Source organism: Protobothrops mucrosquamatus, unplaced genomic scaffold, assembly GCF_001527695.2.
Source record: "Protobothrops mucrosquamatus isolate PMUCROS unplaced genomic scaffold, P.Mucros_1.0 scaffold_201, whole genome shotgun sequence".
Lineage (NCBI taxonomy): Eukaryota > Metazoa > Chordata > Lepidosauria > Squamata > Viperidae > Protobothrops > Protobothrops mucrosquamatus.
In genome coordinates this window covers 159,812-177,692 of record NW_015386277.1, presented here as the reverse complement: position 1 = coordinate 177,692, position 17,881 = coordinate 159,812, and the positions used below count along the sequence as shown (strand labels likewise).

At 38.3% G+C, this 17,881-nt stretch overlaps 1 protein-coding gene across 1 annotated transcript in view; it reads right to left on the bottom strand.

The window, feature by feature from the left end:
- Positions 1–16,537, bottom strand: part of UGT8 (UDP glycosyltransferase 8) — a 21,307-nt gene extending 4,770 nt beyond the window's left edge. The window contains exons 1-2 of the mRNA XM_015825719.1: positions 15,716–16,537; positions 6,092–6,234 (exon numbers count right to left, since the gene is read on the bottom strand). Of these exons, the coding sequence (XP_015681205.1) occupies positions 6,092–6,234; positions 15,716–16,537 (965 nt within the window). The remainder of the gene's footprint in view (positions 1–6,091; positions 6,235–15,715) is intronic.
- Between the last annotated feature and the right edge of the window lie 1,344 nt (positions 16,538–17,881).

Here is a 17,881-nt window from a genome sequence, read left to right as displayed (position 1 = left end):
TATATGTATATATGTATATGTATACATTTGCTCAATGTGTATATGTACATATATACATATACACATATTGGATCCATTAGTCATCTGGGACGAGGTGTTCAAATAGGCCCAACCTCCTATGGAGAGTGGTGGCACCAAAGAATTGGAGATTACCACGGAGTGGTATGACCATGAAAGGGGAGAAATCAAATCAGTCCCTGCTGGCTGTCTCACCCCGCAGGCTGACTTCACCCAGGACAGCAGCGCTCACCGTCTCCTGTGCACACACCCAGGGATTGGGCAGAGGCGGTGGGGCAGTCCCTCTCTGGTTCCAGGGCTGCCCTGTGGATCTAAGGCTGAACACATTTTGGCTTTGATGGACACAACCAGGTTGTAGATCAGTGCCACCCTCCCTCCCACCAGCACCTCCATGGCCCTAGCCTTGCAGCCATGAAGCTTCCCTTTCACCAGGACCGCCCCCGCCTGCGTGGGATAGCGACGGCTGGTGGCAGCATGGCCACCGGCAGCGCTGATAATCTCCCCACACACATCGTTCCTTCCTGAGCGCAGAAGAAGGAAAGAGATGGGAATGAGAAGCAGGGAAGGAAGGAAGGAAGGAAGGAAGGAAGGAAGGAAGGAAGGAAGGAAGGAAGGAAGGAGATGGAAATGAGAAGGAGGAAGGCAGTGAAGAAGGGAGGGAGAGAAAGAGGAAGGAAGGAAGGAAGGAAGGAAGGAGTGACAACTTGTTTGAAGATGCCCCAGTTCACGCAGTTCTACTTCAATCCTGGATCCATTGAGACTTGGATTCAAAGGAGAAAGCAATTTTGAGTTCTGTTTTGTCACAGACAGGACTTTGTTGGCAATCCAAGTTAACACTGGTATTCTTGAATTGTGAGCTCTTAGGAAAGTATCCCCTCCTTGTGTGTTGCAAACAGCCAGTTCCAGTAGATAAAACAGGACAAAGCAGAGTGGGGGAAAATATTTTCTTTTGTTATATTTCGAGTCTGAATTAGACCATAGCAGGGTCCCTACAGGAGAATCCTTTTAAGGATTATGTATTAATAGAAAAGCAACTAACTTACCTCTGTTCCTAAATGCTAAAGCTGTTGCACATAAAAACCAGAGGAGCTCTGATCAACTATCACAGCCACCATTTTGACAGTTTTGCTGTACTGTTGTCTGTGGATGCCTCCACTAAATGCAAGCATGGGATAAACTGAGCCTGGTTTGTTCTCAGTCTTTTAAGTGGCCACAGACTACTAGCAAAAGTGGCATTTGATCACAAGGCAAGGAGGCATCGAGAAATGTTTCCCCTTTTTCATTTGAGCATCCAAGAAGGGACAGGAAAGGAGAAAGGGAAAGAGGAAAGACAAACAAAAAGAAGGAAAGAGCAGAAGGAAGAAGAAGGAAAAGAGAATGAAGAGGGAAGGAAAAGAAGAAAAGTGGGAAAGAAAGGAAGGAAGGAAGATTATAATGAGAGGGAGGGTCTGAGAGAAGTCCTGCCTTAACACTTGGCCATGAGCAACCCTGCTGCCCTTTCACCATCACCTTGTCCCCTCCTCCTGACCTCTCTTGGTGGTCTCCCATCCTATCACTGAGAATGCTTTGGTTACAAAGCTGGGTCTCCTCACAAGGAGAGGGAGTGGGCCTCCCTCTGACCCACACATTTTGCCCTCCTCACATACCATGAGCAACTTGGCCAAGGAGAGCGAGCCAATTAGCAGCAGCCTTGAGGAGGAGGTAAGTGCAGCTGGGCGCTCCCTTAGGAAAGGCTGGACTGGGTGCTTTCCCTCCACTGCCCAGGGCTCTGGGCAACCTGCATCACTGGGGGTCCTCTGCATGGCCTGAGAGGGACAGCAAGGCTCCTCTGGTGGACAGGGGTATGGTGCTCGCCCTGGTCTCGCCTTCCTTGACTGGAGACAATGGATCCCCTCAGCCCCGCCTGGGCCACCACAGATGCCCCCCGACACGAGAATGTTGAGCTGGCCATGCCCACCCATTATGCCCCCCCTGGCCACACACCCCTATTTCCCCGAGGTCAACCACAACCCTGATGTGGCCCTCAATGAAATCGAGTTTGACACACCTGTCTTAGCCCATTGTTCCCTTCCTCTCTCCCACCATTCAACTAACCAAGGATTCTTAATGTCAGTGCCTAGCACTCAGCACCTCTAGGCAATTAATTTTAGTCATTCCAATATCAACTTTACAGTACCCCCAGCTAATCTCCTCTCACTAGACTGCTATAGTATAACAACTACTCCATTAATCAATCAAAAATCTTCCACCTGATATTAAATCCACCCTAGCCAGTCATTTTACAAGGCTTTCTTAACTGCATAGTCTTCCACTAAGATAAACCATGTGGAGAGCCTCAAAATGCCAGCCAGATGCAACTGGAGTGGAGGTAAAATAGCTACCAATCTAATGGGGGTAATAGTGCAGCCACATGGGTCTCAGTGGCCACAGCCAACCTAATCTGTCCTGCATCCATCATAGCAACTCTCTGTTCCCCTCCCCACAATGACAACAAATGTGTAGCCATCTCTCATACCTCGACTGTTCTGCCACCTTCATCTCTGGTACAGTCTTTGAAAGTCAGTGGAGGACTTTTCTCTCAGGGAGCCTCTGGATTTCTCATCCCTGCCAGCCACTCAAAGCTATTCCTGTGCTAGGCAATGCCACTGCCACAATTATCAGAATCTACCACCATCGGTCCAACCCAGCTGCCTTCACCACCAGCTCCAATCTTCCAGGCCCACCTCAGCAGGTAAAAGGACTGTCATGCCACATACACTCCCCCAAGCCACCAGATTGCCGAACCAAAATTGTTACTTGTTCAGGCCAGATAATTCCCACTGCTTGGTAAATGATCTCCAGGGATTATCACAGCTTCAAACACAACATACCCCACACCAAGCACAACATTCTAAAGTTATCTACTAATACTTCCTTTCTAATTACATATCCAGATTCAGTGTCATGATAGGAAGGTAAAAAAACCCAACAACAGCACTAAGGAGGGTAACTTCTGAAACCCTCCCCAAACCTAAAGCCATTCAGTCTTGTTAGGGTTGAGCTGAAGCATGATATTCCCCAAATAACTTCAAAAACAGCTTCCAAACATTAAAAAAGGACCTCAATAGCATCACTTAACTCACCAGATGTGAGATGTACAGCTGGTTATCAGTAATATACTAAAACCTCGCTCCATGGCAACAGATAAACTCACCCACAACAACTTCATGTAAATGTTAAACAGGAGAACTGAATTCTGCATAACCCCACAAAATAGGGCTAAGGGTGGATCTCTCACTCCTGATCAACACTACTGGAACCAACCACCAAGGAAGGAAGAAAAACAGTGCAATACAGTGCTGTCTACCCCCAACCCCTGCAACTGGTCCAGAAGTATATTATAGCCAACAGTATTGAAGGTAGCCAAGAAATAAAGTAATGAGAGGATGAATGTACTACACCAACCCTGCTCCTGCCACAGGTCATCCAAAAACACAGCCAATAGTGTTTCAGTCTCATGCCAAGTCTGAAACCTGAATGAAAGTGATTGGCAACCAGTATGGATTTGTTAAAAATAAGTACTGCCAGACAAATGTTACTGCTTTTTTTGACAAAGCAACTGGATTAAAGGACCTGGGGAATACTGTACAATAGTATACCAAAACTTTATGTGGCATCTGATAAACTTGCCTGTCTTCCTGAAAGAGTAATATGGATGGATGGTATTGCTGCTAGATGAATTTCCAATTGGTTGAATAACCATACTAAATGAATGGTCCTTAATGAGGAGGAGGTATGCTGGGCCCAATAATATTTATTTATTTATTTATTTATATGTACTGTATATATGTAAGTATGATTTAAATGAGGGAACAGAAAGGATGCTCAACAGATGACAGAAACTGGGGTGAAATGGAGTGTTGCTAGTGCCTCAGAGGTCAGGCTCATGGTTCAAAATAATGTTAATAGACTTGAACATGGGCCTTTACTAACACAATCATTTTTATTTCTTAGGTACAGAATCCTAGATTTCACTGGCAAGAAATATAGGCTTCTGTACCTAAGAAATAAAAAAGAAAATATACAAGTATAAGAGAGGTGAGCCTGACTCAGTGATAGGACTTGTGAGAAATATCTTGGTGTCCTCACAGGTCATAGATTAAGCACAAGCATAAGGTAAATATGAGAATTGATAATTCCATTTCACACTGTACTTGTCAGACCACATCTAGAATGTTTTGTCCAGTTTTGGTCTTCCCAATGCAAGGATACTGGAAAGACTGGAGGCACCAAAGATAGCGAGGGGTTTGGAAGCTAAATCCTATGAAGAATAGATTTTTTTAAATTGGTAAGTTTAGCACAGTGATGGCAAACCTATGACGTGTGTCAAAGTTGGCATGCCATGATGTTTTGGATGAGCCATCAGCGTTCACCAACACCTAACAACTATTCTCAAAACCACACTCCATTCTCTAATTTTTGAAGGCTAAGGAAGCTGTGTGAGGTGTGCTCTCATGCAGCCTCCGGATCCTACAGAAATCGCAAAAGAGGCTCATGCTCTTCTTGCCGTCCCTGGAGCCTTGAAAAACTATGCAAGAATAGGGTGTACTTTCCATTTCACACGTTTTTAAAAGCTACAGAGGCCACAAAACAGTATTCTCTGAAGCTGCCTCAAGAACAAAGGCCTTGTGTAATATGGAACAGCCTTGAGTAGCCTGCAAGGGCCTGTGAACAGAAAAAGAACACCACCTGAAAGTTAAGTGGCATGCTGCAGATCCTGGAGAGTGCTACACCATGGGACAACTGTACCATTCCCCAAGGCTTGCATACCTTGGGGAACAGCATGAGGTGGTCTTTTTCAGTGGCCTGGGGGTTGCTGGGGTTGAAGTTGAGTCCAGGGTCTCTACTTTGGGCCCAACCTTGGCATTGCTGCTGAGTGTTGTTGTTCAGAGTGGCCTAGATAGAAGGGAGATGGAGAATTGTTTCCCTTTTGTTGGGAGGTGGGGGAATTCAAGTTAGCCTAAAAGTTCACCATTGCTGGTTCAGCATAAAACAAGAAGCTAATGGGAGATATGATAATAGTTTTTCTATACTTGAATGACTGTCACATGGAAGAAGATAAAGATTTATTTTCCATAGTGCCTGAGGATAGGACAAAAAACAATAAGTGGAAGCTTTAAAGAGAGGTATCCTAATTTGAAATTAATAGGAATTTCCTGATTGTGCGAGCTATAAAACATAGAATAGCTTGCCTATTCAAGTTTTGGATGTCTATTACTGGAGATTTTCAAATAAAGATTCAAACAAAGATTGCTTACTTTAGTTCAGCAGCTGGGATAGTTTTTATGGTGACCATGAATTATATTCCTGACATACAGTTCTGGCACTACTCCTTAATCACTTCTAATAATACCCCCAACAATGATAAGACACCGTTAGAAGATTAACAACTTTACACTAAAACAAAAATAGTGCTGAATCAACTGCAAAGGCAGCTCATTTCAGATACCTGCTTTATATTCACCAATTTTTAATTCTGAATGTTAACAGATACATATAAATGATATACTATATACATATTACATTTTCAGAAATATATTTTGTTTAACCTTGCATGATATTGTATCAATTTCTATTCACTTAGAGATTAAATGATTTGACCAGAAACATCCAAATGTCACTATATATTGACTGACCTGGATTATGGCATTGATTTGTTCCAGCAGTCTTTCTATTAACAATATCACACTCAGCAAATGCACTAGGCATTATTAAAATCCAGCAAAATAATCATTCAGGTAGACTGCTTCATGAAGCAAAAGGAGCCAATAGCTCCCCTGACTCTTACTGACTCTAACCTGATGGAATGGGTGAGTACTGCATCTCACCCAAGATTTCACACTGCTCTTGAAATTGAAATACAACATCTGAAACTGAGAAAGGAAAGTTTTTCAAGAATGAGACAGAAACTTTTATGTACAAGTGAGAAAAGCAATAGACCCCGGGCTCTGGGATCCACAGGTTTCCATAAAACAAAAACATTCATCAATCCTACTTTATTTATATTTTAAATAATGATATTAATATACCTTACCTCCAAATTACTCTTTGAGGAAGTCTAGCCAGAGCATGTGCCAATTTATCTGCTATATTTTCAGGTAAGTATTTCACTCCAGCTCCAAATGATACAAGGACAAAGCCATTTTCATTAGCACCATTCACCCATGTTTGCAGATCCTATGGAAATAATAGGCTTGTTATCAACAAACTTATTACTGGAAACATATCCAATAAGAGTGTGATGTCATAACAATAATATAGTATTTAATTGAAGATTCATCAATCAATAAATAGTGCAATTACTGTTTAAGATGCTCTTATCCTATGCTCAAAATGGCTTGACTTGGACAGTTTAAGAAAATAAGTGAAATATCAAAGCTGAGCTACTGTCCCTTGAAGAATACCGTAGGTAGATTTTATGAATTCACAGGTGACTTGTAGAACTTCAATTATAGTCAAGTACCCAATTAGCTTTCAGTGTGGTATCTGATTCAGACATAAGAGTAATGAAGTAGAAATGTGGGTGAAATCTGGAAAATACTAAGGGATAACACTACATACCCAAAGATTGCAAAGTGGAATCTGATGTCTAGACAGAAATGGCTAACAAAACTAAAAAGTTATCTTCAGATTGCTATATGTGAAATATCCCACAATAGCACACCTGGCACTGAAACAATTATTAGTGATTGATCTGTCTAATGGGTGCAGATACCCAATTGCTAGGGATGTATTTTCAGATACTAACAGAGCCTATTAGTAACCACTATTTTGACAGCTACTTGCACTTGCATTGTTTAGGGAAGCCCATCCTTCCAGAATGAACAATAGACCTAACGTATCACCAGATATGAGTTGTAGAGGGCTTAAGGAAGAATTTAAGTAGAATTTGATCCTGCACAGAGGAAAGCTCAAGACTACCTTAATAATAAAAAATGCACTACCTCAAAGAACTAAATACATAATAAGTTTATCAATAGACACAATCTACTGTTCTGTCATGTTATTTTCTCATGCTGAGTATCTTTTATATTTATCTTTTATTGTTTTACTATAATTTCCCTACTGTTGTAAGCCATCCAGAATCATTGCAAGTTGGGCTGCATTAATAATTATTAATTAATAATTAATACATTATAAAGTATAATAAAGTATAATCACGTTCATGGAGAAAGTACTGAATGGGCTCAGTTCATGCCTTAAGCTTGAGTATGGGAGGCTGACAGAAATACCTAAAGTGAAAAATGAATGACCATGATACAAAGCTATATATGGGATACATTAGGTTTAGCAAACCTAGCACAGTTATGAGAACACGCTGTCATCTTAAAGAATTTTTTGACCAGCTTGGCAATCAAGCTGCAACATAACTAGAGACACTGGTGTCTGCAAATGAATTGAGACCATGCCACCATCCACTGAAATATTGAACACAATCAATGTTGCCATGGATTGCAAAATATTTATTTCTTGTATCTCCTATCTATAAAAAAGGCTACCAAGAACCAATTACTGTAATTAATTCACGCAGCTAGGAACATATGCCAGCACACCCTTTCTCTGCAAGATGAATAGCCATAAGGAAGAATCAGGTAACACACACCAATCCCACATCCTCAGCTAGAGGTTGAGTAAAGAGGGCAATTTCATGCCACTCTTCTTGTTTATGCACTCCACTAGTATAGAACTATCAAAGAGAAACTTCACAATAAGTGGTTGACTGAAAACATGCAGCAGCCTGAACATTGTAAACAATTCGTTATTAGTATTATTTCTCCACTGTATATAACATGCTCTAATAGCAAATCTCAGAGACTCAGAAAGAATGCACCACCAGTTCAGAAAGATGAATACCTGTGGAAAGTATGAAAAACAGAGCACACCAATTACAGAACTACAGTACCTACACTTGCAAAGGCACTCGGGTAGCTGTCACCCAACTACAAAACTAGTAAGAATAATATCCAGCCAGGATATCCAAGACTGAATAATTGAATGCATGTGGTGACTAAACTCAACAACTTTTGTTTATTCCCCTCTGATCATCTGGCAGACAATTAAGGTAGGATACTACTTTCTCATGTTGATATGGTACATGGCAAGTTAAGTAATTTATCACTCAAAGACAAAACTCTAGATCAAGGGTGTCAAACCCGATTGCATCGTGGGCCGTATCGTGACTTGTTTTGCCCTTGAGGGGCTGGGGTGGGGATGGCCTGCATGGGCCATATGCGGCCCGCGGGCTGTGTGTTTGACATGCCTGCTTTAGATAAATAAAGTTTGCTACCATCATATCCAGCAAGTCTCTAGAGGGCAATACTGATATTTGTATCATGGTGATTCTGCATTGATATGTTTATTGCTGTAACTGTGGAATCTTGGAATTGTATGGACCAGAATCATCTTGACCAGAACGATTTTAATGCTCAATTTTCTCATGATTCATGGGTAGAATTGCCAGAAATTCTGCTGACAGAGCCTACGACGATGAACAGGATTAGTGACATTCCTGGGGGACTGAGGATCTCTCTCTCACACACACACATTTTGCTAAGTAGTATCTGAAAAAGAAATGATGGACTAATTTTAGCTCACCAAAGTTATGTTCTGCCATATTTATTAGTGATTAAAGATACTTGAATATCTTCAATCTCCAAACCTCTGTTAAACTCTACACAGAACATTAATATCAGAAAATGACAAGTAATATAATATGGTTCATACAATAAAATTATGAAATTATAAATTGCAAAGATGTCTGGCTGAGAATTCTGGGACCCATCTTTAAAGTTGTCCAGGTTGAGAAACACTGCTTAGAACACATTCTACCAATAAAGTACTGGTACAAGAACTATGAAAAACTAGATGTCATCCACAATTCATAGACTTTTTAAAAGCAAAATCTATGTTAAAAGGACTATGAGTATCACTATAGCTTTTTGAAAAAAGTAAGATACCACTACAAGATATCACTGAAATGAATATAGTCTGCTTGTTGAAAACTGTTCTGAAGGACAGTTTGTGTATTCCTAAAAATAAATATGTAAAATAAAATGAAATCAAATCAAAACTTATATAAAATTATATTCTAGAAGTAAAAGGATGAAGTGGGTGAATGTGTTTAACTGAAGTTGTCGCTACTATTAGATGCTGCTTTAGTATTTTAAAATACATGATTACGAGACAGATATGGTATTGTACTTACGCTACTGAGTGTTCTTTGTCCTCTTTTTTTTTGTAATTAGCTATTCTTTGCAGGCATAAATGCTAAATGCACAGCTGTGACTATATAGTGTGAGGTCCCAGCTGGCAGTAACCAGTGGTGCCTAATACTGAGCTTTGTTTCAGATAAACAACACACGCAAATACAAACATAACTGAGCTTCAATGTCTAAAATGCTCTCTGTTCAGCTCTTGGAATCAGATATGCAGAAGCATCAGTGACTATTTCCTAATACTTTTGTGACAAATCATTTGTAGAAAAAGATATTTGCAATTAATATATAATTTAGAAAATAAACTGAAAATATTAAGTACAATGATTATAAATTTATATTATCTCCTTTAAAAAATGTACAAATGGCTACAATTTAAATTATGCTTGATTTTATATGGTTTTCTGGATTTATTAATGAAGCCCTGAGTATTCATTTGTAAAGGTATATTTTTATACAAAATGATTCTGATTCGTTGTTCATATAAATACATAAATTATGAAAATAAAGTCTAAAATCAAATTGAGAATTTAGATCAAATCAAACTTTTATTAAAATCCATTATCATGTCTCCATGCCTAGATCAATTATATATCAAACCCCTCACAAGATCATAGCATGAGTGCTGCTAAATTCAATAAGATATCCTCTGAAAATTAGTGCTTGTGGCTCATTGATGCTTCTGCTACAAGACTTGGAAATACTACAGTACATTATTACAAAAGGATTTTTTCATTATCTGTTTCCATGGAAATCTCACAGTGGGATATAGTGAAATATAACTCTTAACCAGGACAGCTAACAGCAAAGAATGCTGGTACCTGTAGTTGAGACCACACAGGTTCTCAAACTTATATTATTGGTATCAGTTTTGATTCTGAAGTGCTATGCTTATTATTCCCACTAATGCAGCAAAATGGTGTGCTAATACACACACCACAGAGAGACAGACAGACAGACAAATGTAATGAATTGGCTTGCAAACAAAACATTTGCCATTCATTTTTCAAGCCATCTGATCTCATCTCACCCCACCCCATCCCAATCCAATCTTTCCATTTAATTCTACACTACTCATATAGCAAAGCAAAATGTAAGATGAAGCTAAGAGGAGAGCAAGTGATTCCGCGCTTCCCCCCCCACCACCCCCAAGATTTAAAAAAATTCTTTATGACTATTGGGAGTATGCTAGAAGTATGTCAGCATGTTTTCATTTTTTTCCCTAATAAAGTTTATAATCCTGCTCAAGCCCCCAAATAAAGTAAGCTTGTAAACTTTTATTGAAGTAAACTTCAGTAAAAATAACAGAATAACAGAGTTGGAAGGGACCTTGGAGGTCTTCTAATCCAGGGTTTTTCAACCTTTTCACCCATTGTATCACTTTTAGGATATGGCAACATCCGAGTATCACCAGTCGCCTAGCAAGGTGTTAAAAACGTGATGACCAAAAAAAAAAAAAAAGAACGAAAAAAGTGATAAAGTACAGGTAGTCCTCAACTTACAACAGTTTGCTTAGTGACTGTTCGAAGTTACAATGGCACTGAAAAAGTGCCCCCCCAAGCCACAGCCAAGCAAGACACCTGCCTGCCCATCCTGCGGCGCTCTTCCTCCTGTTGTGAGCATTTCTGTTGAGGATTGGCAGCAGGGGTGGGGTGGGGGGGTTGGCTTTTATTCCCCCCCCCGTCTACTGGTGGTTGCAGCAGGTTTTGGTCACTTCACATGACCCTGGGACACTGTGACCATCATAAATATGAATCAGTTGCCAAGCATCTGAATGTAAATCACAAGACCCTGGAGATGCTGCAACATTCCAGCTGATTGGTGCTTCTTCAGGGCTCAGCAGAAGCACCAGGATCAGCACCGAGCTCCAGCTGGAGCCTGGTGCTGATCCTGGTGCTTCCACTGAGCCCTGACAGCCCCGAAGAAGCGCCAATCAGCTGGAAAATGGCACTGATCTGGCGCTTCCGCTGAGCCCTGACACCCCTGCAGCTCCAGTCATCTCTGGCTCAGGCTTGTGCGGTGCTGCCACCGGTTCAGTTCATTCCCCTCCCCCGCTACCACTTTTATAGGATGGTCGCGTACCACCTGCCAGGTGCCAATGTATCACAGGTGGTACCTGTACCACTGGTTGAAAAGCCCTGTTCTAATCCAACCCCCTGCTCAAGCAGGAAACTTTATATCATTTCAGATAAGTGGTTGTAAAATCTCTTAAAAACCTCTGGAGACGAGTCATTCCACTAACTGTTCTAACTGTCAGGAAATTTATCCTTAGTTCTAAGTATCTGTTTACCCTATATTCTGAAAAAGCAGTATTTCCTTGTGACATAACTACAGTTTACTAGCTACTACACGTTATAATAAATAACCATCTGCCCATAGAAACTATGAGGGTTCGTCCCTGAAGGGGTCTGCCTCTGACCAAAATTAAGTAACTGTGTAGCAATGCTGTAAATTTTCCTCAAAGTGTCACTTAAGAGATCCCCGGCTCCTCCTTATCTAAGAGGGATCTGGCCACCTGGAACAGGGCTATCTGCAGCTCAATATTATCTGACTACCAGTTTGGAAAATTTTTATAAATGCCCACTTCACTTCTTTTTCAGATGCATTTAATGGAGAAAAGACCTTAACAATTATATATGAGATATGTGCCTTGAGATATTTTAAATCCAATCTGTTCAGAATTGGCAGTCAGCATTAAAAACTTCATTTTTGGTTCAGAAAATGTTTGCCAGCTATTATTCATTACATCAAAACTCATGAGAAAATCAAAACACAGATGAGAAAATATATCACTGAATGTTTTCTTACAAAACCAATTCTCAGAGAAAACTGCAATGTTAAAAGTAAGCTAAGATGGAAACCACTTGAACTACCAGTTTTCTGGGTATATTGATGTCTGCGGGAGAGGTGTTCTGTATTTCAGAAAACATTTTCTCCATATCTAAAACTGGCAATTGTATTATAACCCATGCTTGCAAAGAATTCTGGGAATTATTCTGCCAAGACAAATTGAAAGAATCAAGTTAGAAAAAGCTAAGCTTCACTGAGCTTGAAAAAATAAATGCTTCTTATACCTTGAGGGGATGGTGCAACAATATAAACTGAATAAATAAAATAAGTAAAACCCCTTGTTGTTGTTGTTCGTCCATCGATTTTTCGATGAAGACCTTGACATCTTGTGGATTGTGGGCCATCAACAGTGTGTCCGTAGATGGCTGATTAGACCGATGTTAGCACGGAATGTTCTGCCACATACTGAACAGGGAAATGTGGACACTGTTGCTTCAGCATTTGCAGCTCTGGCTTTACGGAGTGCTCGCTTCTCTTGTGCCAAGATTGTCAAGAGGTACACAAGAGGTAAATATGAAAATAATATTGTCATTTTTCTATAATATCAACTTTCAAATATGAAATCATCCAGATTTTTTTTTTGCCTTAAAATTGCCAACAAGCTGAAGTGGTTTCATGTAGACAATTTTTTTACAGGTGAGAGTAGTGAAATAAATTAATGGGGATGACCAGCCAAAAACTAATCAATACAATATTCAATTTTTAAAAATTCCAAGCAGTTTTCCTTACTTTTGCTAACTTACTCAAAAGCATTACCTTATCAAGCACTCTTCAAACTTAATTATGTTGATTCAGAGAAACACACCTGGATAACTATTAAGACGTCTATAAAAACTGCATTTTAAAAAATCAGCCTGACACAATTCTTATTACTAATCAAAGCATAGTATAAATGTTTATATAATTCTTGCATATTTGTTTTTCACTGATAGAAAGACATTGCCAGTCTCCTGATTTCATTTGACAAATGGTAGCAATCCATGTGTCCTACTAACAAACTACAGTTTTTGTGTTCATCACTGAACTTTATTCAAACCATTAGTTGTTTGAGTAAGATTTTCACAGAGGGATATTTGTATAAATATGTAATTTCATTGTTAACTTCCTGTAAAATAATAAACAGACTATTCTTTTTTCTATAACTAAGTAGTGATTTCTATCACTTCCAATTTGGTGCTGAAGAAAACAGCATCTTCTTAGCAATGTCGCTTTCTAAAAACTTGGGTTTTATGCAAAGAAAACAAGGAAGGAAAGAAAAGAAAATATCTCCTTAATACATAGCTTTTTCCAAAAGCACAGTATGCTTAGTAAGGAGGAGTGCACGTTGCAGACAGGCAAATATAGAGCCTTTACAATATTTTATTCTCCATTTTTATTTAAGCCTTGATCATCTCATGACATTTGTTATATTTGCTAGTATTCAATCCTCTGCTGCTATTGATGGAAAATTCTCAAATACCCCAGCCCTTTGCATCACACTGAAATGTCAATATTTTGAAATTGTCCAACAGATTCTTTAGCACTAAAAATAATAGCTATCATAACTATGTTCCCTTGGAGAGGGAAGGTGTTTCTAAGACAGGCAGGAGTATGCATATGAATAGTTCTGCATGTTTACAGAACTCATTTGTGATTTAACTTTCCTGGCTAAAAATATTACCCATGGATTACACGATAACAATACGTACAAGACAGACATTTATAACACACACACACACACTTCTATGTGATTCAATCAGGGCTGGTTTTTCAATGATTTCTAAAATGTTCTTATATATTCATTCATATTAATAACTTGTAATGATAAAAAGAGATGAATTCATGACAGATGAATTGACCAGATTTGAAATTAATATTAGACTTTTTCCAAATTCAGACCTGACCAGGGATGTGAAAGACCCATCTCATAAGATTCATTCTCACAAAAAAATTAGCAAAAGAAGAATATTCTGACAAATTCAATTTGACAAAGTGCTGCTTCCATTTGTTCCATATGTTCAAACTCAGCTTAGTAAAATAAATTAACTATTTTATTAAAAGTATGCATCAGTCTTACTGAAAATCCTGTTGCCTATAATTAGTTGTTTTATAATTACATAAAAAACAGGTGACCTGCAAGCCACACGAATCCCTTAGTTCAATTTGCAGAGTTTAAATCCCTCTGACTTTGAACGTTCTGGCTGTATATTTGCAATCACTATATCATTCTATCATAATCCTCTGTCAGTTAAAAAAAGAAAGACATTTTAAAAATATAACTGAAAAGCTGAAAAAATATTGACCTTCTCTTAATTTAGAAAATGTATAATCTTTAAATAAGTACTAATTTACAGTGAAACCTCAATTCAATGGAGTTTGCATTGCTTAATTTTTCCAAACTTTTTCCCTTATATTCATATGCTCCATATTACTAGCTTTAAAAACAGAATTTAATTTATTTAAATTGTGATATTTTTTCTTAGTTTAGGATTCTGATATTTACTTATTATAATTTGGACTTCACCACTTTTAGAATGAAGAAAAAATATCAGAACATTCAGTAACACTGGCAAAGTAGGAGGGTTGAAGTATTTATTTCTCTTTCTCAATTCAGCACTTGAAGAAAATGAAGAGCAAGCACATCAGCAGCTGCTATTCACATTGGATGAAAGAGAAAATATTTGCAAGTGGGTTAAATGCAGAAAACAGGTACAGTAGGAAATGGCAAGAAAGGTATGATGGATAACTGCTAAACAGCAAGACTGCACTGATATAATTATCAGAATTTTCTGGAGTTTATAAAAGCTATCTTTTATATTATGTGACTATTTACATCTAAAATATGATTAAGAAAAACGCTTGTTTGCACCCTTTGAAATGTTTTTTTCAAAAGTACAGTCACATTATTATTTAAAAAGCATATACAAATGCAACTGCAAACAATGTCTCAATGTTTTATGTGACTCACACATCATTTTAAAAATATAAGATTATTTTCTGAATCACACACACACACACACACACACACACACACACACAAAACAGATCCAAAAAGCAAACAAATCCTTGTGATTTATATCATTCAAATTACAACTTACTGCACTATTTTGTTTAAGAGAGCTATATCTCTTAATGATAAATAGATATAGCATATATTTAAACAATCTTAAACTCCCCTTTCATAGATTTAGTGAACACCAATTAATTTTTACTAACTTTGCTTGAAGCTCTTCTGCTTTCTAAACTTATTGAAATAAAAGTTATTAAAATATCAAACAGCGTGAACCATCAGGTATTGATTAATACACTTGAAATTTGATGTTGCTTGACTTCATGTGTAAATGTGGTAAACAGCTGGTTGAACAATATATAACATAAAAGGTCTGTTCATTAGTTTCCTGATGTCTTGAATGTCATCTTCCTCCAAATCAAAATCCCTCAAATTCTCTGGAGCTGTTTACAAAAGGACCACAGAAGAAAGAAGGAATATATAAGAAAGAAAATAAAGTAGCATGCTAATAATACGATCCTGAGAATACATAAGTATGAAAACTATTCACATATAATATTCAAGTTGTACAATCTTTCTAACAATAAAATTTAGCAAACCTTACTTCTGGTAGAGGACTGGCTGGTTTGGTCAGGATTCCTCCTACGTAAACAACATTTGGTAGTGTAGGTCTTGGAAACTCTAGTGCTACATCAGTACATAGCATCCACAGGCTGGATTCATGGACCAATTCATACATGGACCTTGCTGGCTGTACATTATACTTCTGTATTATCCTTTCATATTTTGGCAGAATCAAAAAACTGACTCCAAATCTTGAAACCAGATAAACAATAGTGTTCTTAAATCTTTGTAGGAAGTTCATATGGTCTGTGAGAAGTGAATTAAATTCAGGGACATATGCTAAGGGTGCAGGTGCACCTACTTCTGCTGGATACCAAAGGCCAGTAGAAAAAACAGCATATTTAATTCCTAAAAGATGGGCAATAACAAATCCACACATCTCATTAGGATCTACTAGTAGAAGGTCAAATTTTTCCTGTTTCAGGGCATGCAGTAGCTTCTTGTTGCCCACAACCATGTCACAATTCTTGGAATAGTGATCCAGAATATCAAACAGCTCCACTGCCGTTAGTCTCCCAGAAAAGATATTCCTCATTTTGGAATGAAGAAATTCATCTGAGGTGGTTGTATTAAAGAGCCCTGGGTATCGCTGTAGTCTGTAATGACTTGATGGAGGGATTTCTCTGCCCTCAGACAGAAGGAAAACAGCCTGATGGCCATGTTCATACAAAGCAGAAGCCAGGGTCTTGAAAATATATAGATGGCTTTCAAACAAAATTGGCGGCACAATAACTATTTTGGCAGCCTTTGAAATTCCAACAGCACTCCACAGAAGAATGAAAAATGGAATGTAAGACTTCATAGCTGAAACGATAAACAAAAATGTTATTCAATACAACTGAAATGCCACTTAAATATTTTAAGAGCCATTACTTAGTAACAATTGGACATTTTAAGCCAGTCTGTTCCAACCCAGTACTATTCAGTTGTTTTACAATTTCCATAATTCAAGATATTTTATTGGAGATGTATTGCAACATATCTGGAGGGCATCAGGTTTGGGAAAATTGTTTTAAACTCTAACAAATTGTCACTGAAAATGATTTCACTGACAATCAAAGAAAAAAATCTTTAAAATATACCTTTAGAAGAAATTTTACAGCAAAAAACCTATTATTTTCCTAGGAGCAAAATTATTATACAAAAGCCATGCTAGGAAGAGACTAAGCTATAGAAAAAATAAGGAACTAGAAATCATTGAAAGATATAGGCACATGCCAGAAATATATAATAGCTGTTATCTAATTTTTTTCAAATCACATTTCAAGCTACAGCTTCATCCAGGAAACTTGCCAGTTGTTCAATAGCTTACAATATATTTACCTTTAACTAAGATCTGCAGATATTAATAAGGTGTGCTATTTATCTCCATGTCATAGTAACCTTCTCCAGCTGATATCTTAATATTTAATTATCATTAAAGGTAGATAGTGTGACTAGACCATTTTTTCCTATCACCCTCCTAATGATATATGAAGCTTCCAATGTGGTACTCTGTAATCCAGTACTCAGGATAGCATGCAAAACACTTCTCTTTCAGTCATTAAAGTAGTGACATTTTTTTCTAAACTATGCACACAGAGAAAGCCACGACGAATTTATGAAACTGTCACATGAACCTGGAAAAAGATGCCACTGTTTTAATTATTCAGAGAAGGGATTCATAGCACTTCTCCTTTTTTAAAGCACCTCTTTTGGAATATTTGCATACTGTAGCTCTAATAAATAATGTACCATGAAGAAGAGATGGGACAGAGTTCTATACAAACAAATTGTTCAGCAACCATTCCAAGTTACAACAGCATTGAACCTATGGTATTTACACCTGGTCCTCAAAGTTATCACTTTTGGAGCAGCCCTGTGGTCATATGATCAAACTTCAGGTGCTTGGCAGCCTGTCTACATTGATGACAACCCCTATCTCCCCCATCTTTGTCTTTATGTCACCTTGCACTCCACCACCCTAGCTAATCTTTACCATCTTCTAGCTCCTACTGTTGATCAAGCATGCTTGGCCTGGCATTTTGTGAACAGCTGTTGGCCACACAAGGCTTTCCAGTCGTTTTCTCACAAGACCAGAAGAAGGCCTCACATGACTAGCAGCTGCCTCACAAACTATGTTATTATATGAAATAGCTAAACACAT